We start from the raw sequence: 14,691 nt of genomic DNA, 5'->3' as shown, positions 1-14,691 counted from the left end.
TTACAACAAAATAAGAAAATCGTTACGTAAGAAATCGTTGTAAATACCAAATGTTGTAAAAATATGAATTTCAAACGCTCATAAAAATTTAATTTGAGTTTCTTATAGACATTTTTTTTTTGATAAAGGTAGATTATCCTATAAGGAATCTTGTATTACATTTTAAAATCTTAGATTTAAAAAGAAAAATTTTTACGAATTCTTAACTCAAAATAATTTGTTAATTTTCGTGATTTTTCCATATTTTTTCAATTTTTGAACTTTAAATGCTTTTAAAAAAAAAACTGTGACTAAGGATTTTTAATATTTTTCATCTGCCTTTGAAACAATATACTTGGAGCCTTCTATTAAATTTTCAAACTTTTTTAATCAACAAATAAAATTTTATTGATATTTTTAGAAAAAAAACTAAAAAAAAATGAAAACTGACAATGTCCGTAAAGAGCTCAAAATAAGTCAAAATATTTTGAAAATGTTATGGTGTATAGAAAATGCTAATATAAACATTCAATCAAAATTTCATGTATCTACAGTCATTTTTTTTAAAGTTACACCAAAAACCAAATTCAATTTTGTGAAAAATCGATTTTGCGTAAAAATTCCCGTTTTTCCTTAATTTTTCTTTGGTTTTTCTTGGCGCTTTTGAAAATTACTGGGAATTTTAAATTTTGACCTCCCCAACGCACCAACGATATTCACTTTCCAATTGAACAAGATACTGAAGTTGAAAATCGAAGCATTATTTCGACTACTTATCGTGTACACAGACACAAAAAAAAATAAAAAAATAAAATAAAAAAAAAACACACATCATTGTAAAATCAATACATTCATCGTTCCACTCAGAATCTAAAAGTACATTAGAATTCAAGTTATAATACCACTCGACCACATAGTACGTAATCTAAATCTAAAAAAAATGCACATTTAAATTGCATAGTATCATACTATACAGATTATGGTACATAAATATATGTACAAGTATATAGTTATCTTTAATATTTTTTGTAAATGCTGAGCCCGGGAGGTATCAACTATCAATGGGTGATTCTCATGTAGATACTGACCTACCCCAGATTTGGCTGTATATCTATGTTGAATTGCAAGTGAATCGGATGGGTAGTTTTCAAGATTACGAGTGCGACGTTCATTAATTTCATAATAAAATATAGATGGATACCTAGATAACTAGATTATAGAATAACTCACCGGTCCGACAAGTATCCAAATATTATCGATCCCAACATCACACCGACCATGAGCATAGAGTCCGCCGTGCCTTTGTACCAAGCTCTGTCACACACTAAGTTGAACTAAGCGAGAAATTTGACCACTTTAGACAGTGTTGTAAAAAAAAAATATGATCACTTAAAAATTCACCTCCATCACTGCGGTGTTTTGGAAGTCGTGCCGGTCGTATATCCAACGGTGGCAGTCTATGCTTTTGTTCGCCGTTATATTGGACGAGTAGTAGGCATCAGTGAAATTCGTGTCATACATCTTACACGAAGAAAAATGGTCCAACTTATAATCGAATGGATATGACATGTTCATGATGTTGGGTGGCAAATCATACGAAGCATTGTCGGGTTCACCGGGTAATTGACATCTATTCAACGGAAAAATAGCATTAGAAATCGTATAGGTATATAATAAAGTATAATGTAAATAGCATTAATAATCGTATATTATATTATAATATAATATATATATATATATATATATATAGGAGACACGTTATACGTCGTTGAAACTGTATATACCTGTAATCAGTTTTGGCCAGGATAAAGACCCCGGACAGCTTATGCAAAGCACACGATATCGCGGGTAGACACAGGAAGAAGTAAATTCTTTTCTGGTACTTCCCAAAATCGCCGATTTTGTACAATAGGTCGTCGAAAGTCATTTTAATTTATCCAAAATTACTATCCAACCAACTGTAGTCTTTGTGTTCTTGTAAATGCTGTATGAAGTGGTTCAGTTCTTTACTAAAATTAATAAAATATGTTCATTCACATTTAGATATAGACAACGTACTGAATCATTAATAAAATTATACAAGTGTTTACATTGGTCGTCAATACTTAAGCTAAAGCTGAACAAACATAATATATTAAATTCTTGTTATAAAAAAGGATTAACAATCCGTATCTTTATATTATGTCAAACTAAATACATTGCAGATTAGCTTATTAGGCCTACTTCAATATTAGTAGATATGGGTACCTATTTATAATAATATTAAATAATCTATGTTAAGATTTAACTTCTTGTATCATTTTTATTTTAGTACTTCCATCTCAAATGCACAATCACAATCATCAAAAATTAATTATTATGTCTATTATTAAACATTATAAACAATATAAGAAATTTTAAAAACGGATATAGACGTCTCACGTCGCCATAATAGGTACTTCTTGAAAGATCAAATAAACAGATGCAACTTTTTTAAATTTATACAAATTTTTTACATTTTTGTCGAAACATCTTATCGGAGTTTGCTGATCGGAGAGTAATTGTTCATGTATATAATGTGAGTATTAAAAAGTTAAATTGATCATTATTTGGATTTTGATTATTATTATTATTATTATTCAAATTGATCTGAGCGGTCTACTTATGCCTTATCCTTAGCCATAAATGGTAGATCTTCCACATAATATATATTATCATGATATTTGGCTATACTCTGTTCAGCGAGAGACCGCGCCGCGCACAGACGAAAACTGGTTCTCCCACGCAACGTGTTTCGATAGCATGGCGACGCGGAGGGATGCGCAAAATCGACGTGCTCTTTCGCTGAACAGAGTATAGATATTATGTGCATTTATGATACATATCTGTATATTGCATAAGTGCATATTATAAAAGTTAATCCAAATCACAAGTAGCTACACCTAGGTACCTATATTATGTATTTTGTATAATGCACTAAATACCTATAGCGATTGATATAACTTACTACGAAATCAAACTGCCCAACTTCAATGTGTGTGTTTCCACGTATAAGTAAAAAAGGAAGATATTTTTCAAACTTATTTACTCAATATCACACTTTTTATATATTTGCTTTTAAGTTTTAAACCATATCTTAGTTATTTTTTTAGAGTTAAGCAAGTAGGTAAGTACCTTTCAAGTAGGTAATAATGTATACAGAACAAGAAATTTATCTCATAATAAATATTATTAACTTGTATATTATACTACAGGTACAATAATTATATAATAATAGTAATAATGCCATTAATTTTTCACATGCTAATGCATATAATATGTAAAAAATACAAGTATATGATATGTATAATGCGAGTGATATAAAATTGATCTTATGATAATTTTCAGTAAATATGGTTAGGTTAGGTTATTATTACTCTATACCTACACTGGCTACATTAAGTTTAAAATATGATAAAATATAGACTATAGACTAGTACAGTGCCAAAAGTACAATTTATAACACGGCTGAAGGTCTTTTGGCCAGATAATACAATTAATCGTAATACCTACGCCGTCTACGTATTAAATACGGAATGAAACAACACAAATATTTATATTGTTGAAATAATACTATGACATTGTAAGATGTTGACCGTTGCGCTTTGACAAACGTTTAAACGTCCGTATACAAAGATAACTATTGCTGCTCATAGTGGGCTGGCGCCTGTATAGACCTAATAATCAGCGCTCGTTGTTGTAACTTCGTATTCCTATTACCCTATTAAAAATACAAGTATACACCACGGTTGTAGCTGTAAAAATAATAATAAAAAACGTCAGTAAAAAACGCCAGTGTCACATTCAGTTTATATTTAGGTTTAAAAATTAAGATGAACGTGTAGAAACACTAGAAACGTAAATAAAAAACCTTCTACAGAAATGTATTCACAGTAAGTACTTGAGTAAAAGTATTCAAATACTTTTTAAGCACCTACTCAAATACATATTTTAAATACTTGTGAAAAAGTGCTTGGATATAGTATTTTAGGTACTTTCTCAAAGTATAATTATTTAAAATGAAATACCTACTAATTATATAATAATTGTCTTTCTTATTTAATATAATTACCATTTCAAAAAAAAATTAAAAACAGATATGTGCGTGCAAGTCATAAAATATTAACTTGGTACGCGTATATAAAATTATAGCATGTTTTAAGTTGGTGAATAAACGATACGGGACCGGGTGGCAGTAAAGTAGTAATCAGTTCCCACACGTTCGTTATTTTTTACGGAAAAAAAGGTATGTACAAATAATAAATTACCAGAAGGCTAATTTAAATTGTAGACATAGCTTAAATTTTTTACAGATAATCGATTTAGAGGTAAAACCCATGAATTTAATTCCAAATACCAGTAGAAAAATACCTACCAAAATTAAACATAATAAAAATACCTTATCTTATGTAAATATATTTATACGATAAACGTTTCTAAAATGATAAATCTCTAAAAGCTCTTTCTCACAATTCATCCCTGACTGTATAGTGTATGGGGTTGGTAACTCTTGTCCTGCGCGTGCATAGATCTCTATAAATTTTAATTTTTAAAAACGAAACTTTTTTAAAATAGCCATTAGGAGAGATTGCTTGTTTATAATATGGAGAAAAACAATTTTAAAATTGGTATAATTTGTAAAATTTTATTTATATAACCACATATGGTTTTCACACTTTGATAAGTCATAAGCATAACTAATACAAATCTAATAGGTAAAAAGTAATAATTAATAAAGAATAACACATTACTCGTTAAAATTATATGTATTATTTATTATTTGTTTTTAATATTGTTCAATATAACCACCTGCAAGAACTGCTAGGTATGCACAAGTAAATTTTATAATCTTTGTAATGAAATCAGAGCTATAATTAAAAAATGTGTGAAGTCGTATTACTAGATTACTTAACTTTTTTAGACTAAGTTAATAATGAGGCTATTATAGTCACATAACTATTGCATTGAAAAAGAACTGCATTACAATATCTGTATTATACGTAAATATAATAGAAATTATCTATAGAATTATTATTTATTGGAGCTACTGACTTTCCAATTAATTAACATACTGATATATTAATATATTATATTATATATCAATGTACCTTCTATAACTAAACATCATTTTATATTAAAGTTTATAAACGTAACAGTACCTACTTATTGTTGTTTAGTATCTAACCTTAAAACTTTATAAGGGTTAAAGTTAAAACAAGTATAGGTAAAAACCCAGGTATAATTCGATCATCGTCATTTTCTGAAAAAAACCCAACTAAATTACATTAAAAAAGAAGTTTTCAACTTCAAAATAATAAAGTGAATTCTATTGTTGCTACAACTGGGTGATCAATATTTGTGACTCAATTTTATTGAAGTTAGTCAGTTTGTCACCATTAAAACACACTAATATGCGTACACCGGTCAACGTCTCGAGTCTCGGCGGCATAATATATCTTACATCCTGTATACATTTATTATATATTGTATAATGTATTATATGTACACGATATATCTATTATATTATACAGAGTGATTCACCAAACACGATCACCCCCTTTTTTCTTCAATAATATAGATATACAAGAGATCTGATTGTTAGAATTTTCAAAAATTTATTTAATTTATATTAAAATTATTGAGATTTTTTATAGTAGGTATATAGTATACATAAGGAGTGTCCTGTGGAGATACAAACTTCTGTTTATTAAATGAGAACCCCCTTTACCCCTTATCTTGTTGAGGCGTACAGATACAAGAGATGATAAGTACCTATACCTACTAAATAATACTATATTATTCAATTATTGTTAAGAGGATTTCAGCGCAATATTGGTTTTCTCTCTCAGACCCACGCGCGACATAGATAAAACGAAATCACGTAAAAATCGTTTTTTATGGTTCTTGAGTTATCTTAGAGTAAAATCACCTATTACACAAATTAAAGGGAATACTATTTTTGAGGGTTTGACATGGTATCGGTTTTATATTTCATTATTAAGTATTAGACTTTGTAGCCGAATTTAAAAAGAAAAAGAAAATTTACATTATTTAACAAATTGATGTCAATTAGGTACCCTCAAAAATATTGTTCTCTATGATTTTTGTAATGGGATATTCGGTTCTACACACAATAATAAATTACTCTCAGCGATTACTCAAAATCGTGAAAAAAATTATTTCGCGTAAACGTGTTTTGTCTGTGTTGCATGCGGGGTTAGAGAGAGCTGAATTCAAATATTGCACTGACGGGCGACGGCCTCTTAACACGCGGCTCGACGCCGAGCACATGCGAATTTATTTTTGAACGACAACCGGGCGCCGTCGATCAATAATATTATAACGGCAACGGACGTCGGCGCACGCGCTCCATACAATTACTATAGCAAACTTTTCGTCACACGGTTGATTGTTGGTTATTATATTATTACTACTATATTATATTGTTGAAGGTAATCACAACTGTTGTGACGAGTGAATTATAGTGATTTACGATTTCGTGAATAATTACATATTGTATAAAATAATAATAATATAGGTAATAGTTACCAACGACTGCTGCGCAGCAGCGATCGAGGAGCCGGTGTCTCGTTTCGGCGAAATCTGGCGGCAAGAAACGTCGTCGTAGTCGGAAAAAGGAGATGAAAAGAAAACCGCACAAACGTTATATTATTACAAATGAAAATAATAATAATAAATCGATATCGTATACGATATTAATAATTCGTGATGATTATATTATTGTTATTGTGATTGTTATTATTATTATGCTTATAGTGCAAATCGATTAAAACGGAAAAACGGCCGTGAACCGTACGCGGTCGCGCGCACTACGATGAATGGCATGGCCTACTACTGTGTGGCTTTTATATGTACCTACCGGCGCCGCCGTGGCCTCTACGACACAGTCGCGCGATTTAACACATCTGCTGCTCCTGCGTCTATATTTACGTGCGCGACGCGCTCGCGATATTATAATATTATATTATTATACAGAGCGATTCTTTGATGAGTAACAGTGGTCAGTGGTCATTATTTTTCGACTAGGTCGATTTCCAAACCATCCGTTACAACTGATTTTTTATGAATCTTATGTTTTTGTCGTTAATCGATATTATCATCGTTTCTCCGTCAATCCGAGAACATTACTATTTTAAATTATCACATATTATTATATATGTGTGCACGTTTGATTTCATACTCCGAAGTAGTAGCATATTTTTCTGAGAATTTTTATAGATAAAATAAGAAAATTGAACAACTAGTAGATGCGTATTACGTATAATTATGATAACTGTTATCAACATAATTTATCAGACATATTAGACGAGCGGCGAAATATTGGTGCACTGTATATTATACTATTTGCTAGACTAAAACGTCTTTTAAAACAGTACTTTTAACTAATCAATATTATGGTGGTAAAAAATTGTACAAAATAAAATTATATTTCAAAAATGTGTAAATATTCAAAATTGTAAAATCATGCATAAAAATATACATTTTTGAAAGCACGTATACATTTATCGACGTTTGGTGATTAAATAATCACTTCATATGCACTAGCTCTGATAAACACGCACACCACCACGTATTTAATATTATAAATACTACTACTGTCTACTATTTACTATACAATTTAAATTCTGCTACATCGAGTGTATTGTGAATAGTGTGTATTATACTATTATACACATACGCCTACGTCGCCGCCAATCCACTGGTACGATTAACAAATAGCGTGCCACAAGCCACGGCTCCCACGTGTTTTTTCGATCGGACGTGCTGTTTAGTGTAATATCGTAAAAGCCGGCCCAATCGTATTCTTTGTTGACAGACTTTCTGTCACTCTCTATCTTTCAATTTCTCACTCGCGCCGCAGACCAGCGGCTTCTACTGGTTTTCAACGTTTCCGTAATTGTATTGCATACGTGTACAACATCCATTGACGATGGGATACAAACATAAAGATAACAATTTAAAAAATATTTTATATCAATACAGCGCTGCAAAGACGCGAATTGCAGAAGTTATAACATAGGTATTATAAGGAGCATATAATTATATAATGTTGCACCAAAAACCTCATAGTAATATTAATATACTCGTAAATCTGTCTACTATAATATTAGACCCATCATAATAATACAAAAAAATTGTATACTATTTTTACCTTAATAATTTATTAAATTGTTTGCTCTTTTTAATGATAAATTGACAACTTGCATTTTTAATTCCTTATTCCAAACCAGAATATTGTTTAGAGTACTTCGGTATATAAAAATGTATGTGGCCATTGAAAAGAATAAAACAATCAAAAATTAAAACGATTAAATGGATAAAAATGTTAAAAAATTATAATTTTTTTTATAAGTTATAACGACTAAAAATCATGTAAAAGAAATATGTTGAAAAACATTAGTGTTTTCTGATATGAAGAGTGACTTAAAACGTTATGATGATATAATGAATCACCCTGTATACCTACCTACATATACATTATACTATATTATACAAATCAATTATTTTTACGATGCTGACACCAAGTATTTCGTAATGTACCTATTACCTTTTTTAAAAAATTTTTCTTGTTGATAAAATATGTAAGTTACAACATAACCTTATTTACATATAATTCTAATATTTTATATTATTCTATAATTTTTTTATTCTTATGTTATCATTTTTATCAACAAACGTTCATCCGTACCTATCTATAATCTATATCAACTATCCATTTAATTTCATAGCAGAATACTAATCTAAAAATATTGACGTAGGTAATAATAGCAGAGCGACGCCCACTTGCTCACCTTTTTTTTCTGAATGTCAATATATCTAAATTAAAATTTGAATGAACAGAGTTATTAAAATGTATCGATATACCTTTTATACCTACTAAGGATATAATATTATAATGCAATGCATACCTACGGATAATCTTTAAGGATATTTAAAAAAATAATTTAAAAAATATGCGTAATATTACATTTAGTACTTTTTATACTCAGTCAATTTTTACAATAATAATCGATCTAATTTTATTTTATCAATCAGAAAAAAATGTTATTAGTTTTAAACTAATTTTATAATAACATAATATATTGATACTATATAGTATATAGGTAACTAACTAAAAATGTCCTTTTAATTAATCTATAACAAGAAAATTACTAAGGTCATAATGTCAGACTATAAAATATGTTTATGCTTAAAAGGACCTCGACAAATAGTGATTTCGGTTAGCCATCTTTAGCTAAACAAATATAGGTAATAAGTAATGACTATTATTATTACTAATATAATTTTAATTTTTTATTCTATATATTAATAATATACCCTCGGCGACATAGGTCATTGGGATTCAAGTATTATTTACATCGAGTTAACTTAATTCTAATGGTATTAAAACAAACGTGTGTACATATTTATAGAAGTTTTTTTAAAAGTTTTTATAGTTTGTTTTGAAGGTTTTCTTTTATGAGAAATTCGATGGTGGCTACTAGTGAGGATCTGTTGTGGCCGAGAGTATCTGAAAGGTGTTTTGAAGTTTTGCGATCAATCTTGGTTCAGAGTATGAACGACATTCCGTTATTATGTGTTTAATTGTAAGACAGGTGCATATTTTTGGGTGTCATTTTTACTCATTATAGATGACTATGAGTGATTTGCGTGTGCCCGATCCGAAGTCTATATAGTTAGGATGACTTCGAACTTTCTTGGAAGGTCTGTAGGATGTGTCCATATATTATATTAAATCATCTTTTTAATTTCATGGAGTTTTGTGTAAATGGACTTCCAGTTTATCTGCCACATATTAGTACAATAAAGTTTCATTAAGGATATTACATCTTGTTTCGTTACGAGTTGAACTGCTGTTGCTGAAGGGTTTGAAATTGCATCTTATGCTTCCTTATCAGCCATCTCGTAACAAATGTCGTACCTGCGCATTCATCTCGTTAATGTTGTACGCATTTTTAATCGCACTAAGAGAATCTGAGAAAATTGTTGCTTTTGAAATATTTGAGTCTACAACTTATTGTATACCTTTGAGGATTGCGTATGAACGTATGGTTCCGCATGCAGTAAAAATTGAAGTTGTATTAGGTAGCTTATATATAAGTTTTATATTATTCCAGATTACCGAAGCTCCGACTGGCGACTCCCGCTAGACTTTTTGAAGCATCTGTCATCTGTGAAGGTACATTTTTTATCCAGATAAACTGTGTACAATTTTAAGATAGTGTTGCTCGTAGGTTTTACTATTTGTAGAATCTTCTTTTTATTCTGATAGATTCACTTTGGTGACTATTGAGTGAATCCAGGGTGGGTTTTTGAGAAACATGAAGGAATGATATCGAAATTCGAAGGTCTTGAGATTGTGGTGCTTCATTAGTGAAGTTAATTTTTGAGTATATTATATTGTATTATTATACCAATATGAACCCCACTTTTCTTATTTAACCACTTCAATTTCATAAGTTAGCTTTTTGTTATTTATCATTGGTAAACTGTTATCGTTTTTATTAATACTCTATATTTTTCTATAATAAACTTTAGAATTGTTATAATTTATGTGTTTTTTTTTAAATTGTTTTCTCTTCTTTTTTTATAATTCATTGTGTATGCTGTATACACCCGTTATTTCACTTGTAGCTGTAATAAAGGGCTCAGCCCGTATATATTCTAAAAATAAAATAAAATAAAAATAATATACTCAATGATAATAATTTATATTTATTAATAAAAAAAAACTTCACCTGCTTATAATGTAACTATTGTAACTTATATATCTGGGTACATAAATATAAATGCAAATAATTGTATAATTATATCGTCAGCAGTTGTTGATGTAAAAAAATATGTAAAAAAAATATTGTTATAACATTGTAATAAATATTAAAATGTACATGTAATACTTACTTTAGAATCGATTACACAAAAAAGATACAACCAGTACGATGAACCCAACAATAGAACTAGACACCTGGGTAAGAACAAAAAAAATTATTTTTCTAAAGTTTCTCAATTATGGGTCCTGGTGCCAGTTTTTCAAATTTTCCACAATTCTATAAAATTTGAAAATTAAATTTTATATTTTACTTGCCACCTCAATTATAAGACTTTTCCACTAATCTACTACCCGACAGCTATTTAGGGGGGGGGGGGTTGATAGGGTGTATTATATCGAAAAAAAATACTTTACGGGAATAACTCTCAAACTTTGTAGGATTGTCGGATTTTGATGACTACTCGTATTTTTTATCTCAAAGAAGAAGACTTCCTACAGTCCGCAACGATCTCGGATTTTGTATTTTATTTCAAACTAGCTGCCCGACCTTTTTCCGGAAGAAATTATTTTTTTATAATTTAATTTAAAAACATAAGACTATTTTTTGGCTATACAAATAATATAATATAATTACATATTGTAGTTATTGTTATTGCTAATTTCTAAAAATGATATATCCTACATTTTGAATTCAACTACTGGAGTGGTAAAATTTATTATTTTTATTATAGAATAGAGATAAGGTAGAAAAATATGTAATAATAAATTATTTGTTTGATGAATAATAATTAATATATATTTCAAATGGAAAAATGCAAGTGCAAACAAATAAATAAATAATTAATAATAATAATAACAATAATAAATAAACAAACAAACCCGGTTTCCTTTGTCTCCAAAATCAAGTTAGATTCTTATATATATAGATAATTGTATTTAAAAATTTGTAAAAAATGCTTTTTATCTTGTATTTTTTTAGACATATTTTAACGTTTGAGAATAAAATATTGAAAAACAGAGATCGATTTGGGCTGTAGAATATATCCTTCTAGCAATTAAAAAAAAAAAATTCTGAAATTTGGTTGGTTCTACAAGGCGGTATCGTTATTCTCGCAGAGTGTATTTTTGAGGACAAAATGACATCGGCACCGGGCGCTTTAATACTTTATAAATACCTATTATAATATTAAATCACTTTAAACTTTAAAGTAGATAATTTATATAGGTACCTGCCAGTGACGTATTTAGGAATTTTGATTGGGGGGGGGGGGGGGGGGGGGTATTGAAATGTTGAAATATATAATAATAGGTACACTCAATAAATACGAATATAATAATAAAATAATAATAAAATCCCCTAACTTGTTGAGATTAGTGTGGATCAAGGTGAAATAAGAATTAACACAAATTGTATAGTACCTAATAGCATTTATTATAAATTCATACTAACGAAAATCCCGTGTTTAATACGATAAATAAAAAAATAGCTTTATAATACAAAATCCCGTTTTCTATTTTTTTGGATGCTCAGTTCATCGATAACCTTATCTGGCTTGATTATTGTATTGATCAGTGACATGCAAATAAAGCCAACACATTAAGGGTCCGTATTACAATAGATAAATTAATGTTAAACCGCGGAATTCGACTAGTAAAATCAGTTGGTTAAGCGTAACTGAGGCAGGGACTGGAACCTTGGTAATTTTTACGGTTCCGATTCCTATTCGGTTCCCAGAAAAACTAATATTTAGGTTTAAGTTCTTAAAAAAAAAAAAAATTGTTACATGATTTGGTTTTTTACTTATGTAAAAAAATGTGTCAAGTAAAAGTATCGGTTCCGGTAAGGTTCTGTTTTTCAAATTAATTTAAATAAGGGTTCCGGTATTAAAATTAATTTAAATAACGGTTTCGGTAAGGTTCCAGTCCCTGAACCGAGGTTTAAACTATGATTGTAAAACTCTAAGACCCTAAGGCCCTAATAGTGGCTAAGTCGGTTATAATAAACAAAGTGTATTATAATTACTATTTAATTTATAGTTATTATTCAATATTATTTTAAAAACATCGTTCAGTTGTATAGCAGTTGATACAGGCAAAGTACAAAATATTTTCAAGAGTTCATGAATATTTGGATAAACCTGTTTATCACAAACATCTAAACCATGTAACCCAGAGGTGAATACAATGTTTTCAGTCACTAAAAATAAACCCATGCCCTATGGTAAATCTACAGTCTTCATGGTAATTTTGTTTTATTTACCGACCATTTATCGGGCTTATTATAAACACTCATGCATGAAAAATAATTCGCAGAAAATTCAAAAATACATTATACCATACCACAATAGAGGTATATGTTTTTCAGATATACCTACTTAAAACTTAAAAGTAGTATCATATTGAAAAATACAGAAAATGTGTAAACTTAACTTTACAAAAAAAAAGGTCAAGGGGATCTATCCCCCATATCCCCCCCACGGTAAATACGCCACTGGTACCTGCAGTCTGCAGATGAGTAAAAATGTAAAATAATTATAATATACTCTACTACTCTACCACTCTACTTCCTACACAATCGACCTAGGTATTAAAGCATTATAATATCATCGATTTTAAATTATGTACAGTTTATTATAAATGCAATGCCAATAAAAATTAGTACCTATAATATAGGTAAAATAATTTAATATTTGTCAATAAAATTATTTTATAAGGAATTTTGCACTTTTGCACTTTTGCACTTTTGCACTTTTGCACTTTTGCACTTTTTATAGAAATAACAATTAATATAGAAACGTTGACATGCGTAAATAAGTTCGGCTCATTAAAATAGTAAAATATATTATATTAGCTGTTATTCTTATTCAACTATATAGAAATGTGTATTAATTGTAAATTTATCAAGTCAGCTTTTTAATTATTAGATGTTTTAACTTATATATTTTATGTAACGCTAAAGGCAAAGTTGTCAAAGTAAGACAAATATACATTTTAAAACAAATTTTGTATTTTATTATTTATTTATATTGATTTTATTTTAATGTATTGAACTATGAACTATGAACTTTGGCCTTAAAATATTAAACTATTGACATTACACATAAGATTAAGTTATGGTTTATGAATTTATTTAGTCAATGATAACTGTGGAATTTTGTTGTAATACTTACAGAGTATAAAAATTTTTTATTAACGTCGTAGCAATCATTCGCTGATATATTTACTTCTGTAGCATTCAGCTCATTCAAAAACAAATAAACCTATAAACAAATATTAATGTTTATATTAATTAACAAACTCCAGCAAATGTTTATATAATTATTATAATCAATATTCTTTAATCAAAAATTCATAAATATGTACTAAACCGTAATTCGTTTTGATAACGAAAATTATATTAATAGGCAATGTAGGTATTTGTAATTTATTACCTAATTTGTAAACTTACAAAATAATATTCATTTTTATAGATAACGTGAAATTATAATATGATCGAGTGATTTATATTGGTTAATACTATATATTTTAATAAAAAAACATAATTAAATCAGTGACATCATTTGGAGGTGCAGGTTGGGCCATTTACCCACCCCTTGCCATTAGCGTGCCGCTGTCAGACCGGGTATGGGCTAGTTTTGGGCCTTCATATAGTACCTAATAGGTAATATATATTGAAGTATCCCTCTACATATGTATTAATTATTTAGTTATTGTTATCTCTCAAAAAAATGGGTTACTTATGCTTATGATAGTAACATTTTATACTGACGACTAAGTACTAACTAGTAACAATAAAATAAAAAAGTGGGTAAGTGGATGTCGCTCTGGTGTACAGTACGTTACAAGTGGGTCACTGTATAATGGATAGTATTAAATTTGAATTCAATGATAAAATATCACTG

The 14,691-nt window shown here is 29.0% G+C and overlaps 2 protein-coding genes across 2 annotated transcripts in view; both read right to left on the bottom strand.

Moving 5' to 3' along the window:
• The window catches only part of LOC100161968 (organic cation transporter protein), a 13,517-nt gene extending 6,675 nt beyond the window's left edge, over positions 1-6,842 (bottom strand). Inside the window, exons 1-4 of the mRNA XM_001944950.5 lie at positions 6,547-6,842; positions 1,764-1,988; positions 1,381-1,609; positions 1,210-1,313 (exon numbers count right to left, since the gene is read on the bottom strand). Of these exons, the coding sequence (XP_001944985.1) occupies positions 1,210-1,313; positions 1,381-1,609; positions 1,764-1,906 (476 nt within the window). The 5' untranslated portion in view covers positions 1,907-1,988; positions 6,547-6,842. The remainder of the gene's footprint in view (positions 1-1,209; positions 1,314-1,380; positions 1,610-1,763; positions 1,989-6,546) is intronic.
• A 4,001-nt stretch (positions 6,843-10,843) lies between these two features.
• Positions 10,844-14,691, bottom strand: part of LOC100570929 — a 15,013-nt gene continuing 11,165 nt past the window's right edge. The window contains exons 6-7 of the mRNA XM_029490249.1: positions 13,960-14,049; positions 10,844-10,984 (exon numbers count right to left, since the gene is read on the bottom strand). Coding sequence (XP_029346109.1) covers positions 10,922-10,984; positions 13,960-14,049 — 153 coding nt within the window. The 3' untranslated portion in view covers positions 10,844-10,921. The remainder of the gene's footprint in view (positions 10,985-13,959; positions 14,050-14,691) is intronic.

This window comes from Acyrthosiphon pisum, chromosome A2, assembly GCF_005508785.2.
Source record: "Acyrthosiphon pisum isolate AL4f chromosome A2, pea_aphid_22Mar2018_4r6ur, whole genome shotgun sequence".
NCBI classification, from domain to species: domain Eukaryota; kingdom Metazoa; phylum Arthropoda; class Insecta; order Hemiptera; family Aphididae; genus Acyrthosiphon; species Acyrthosiphon pisum.
The sequence above is the reverse complement of the archived record's forward strand: the minus strand, read 5'-3'. Positions and strand labels throughout refer to the sequence as shown.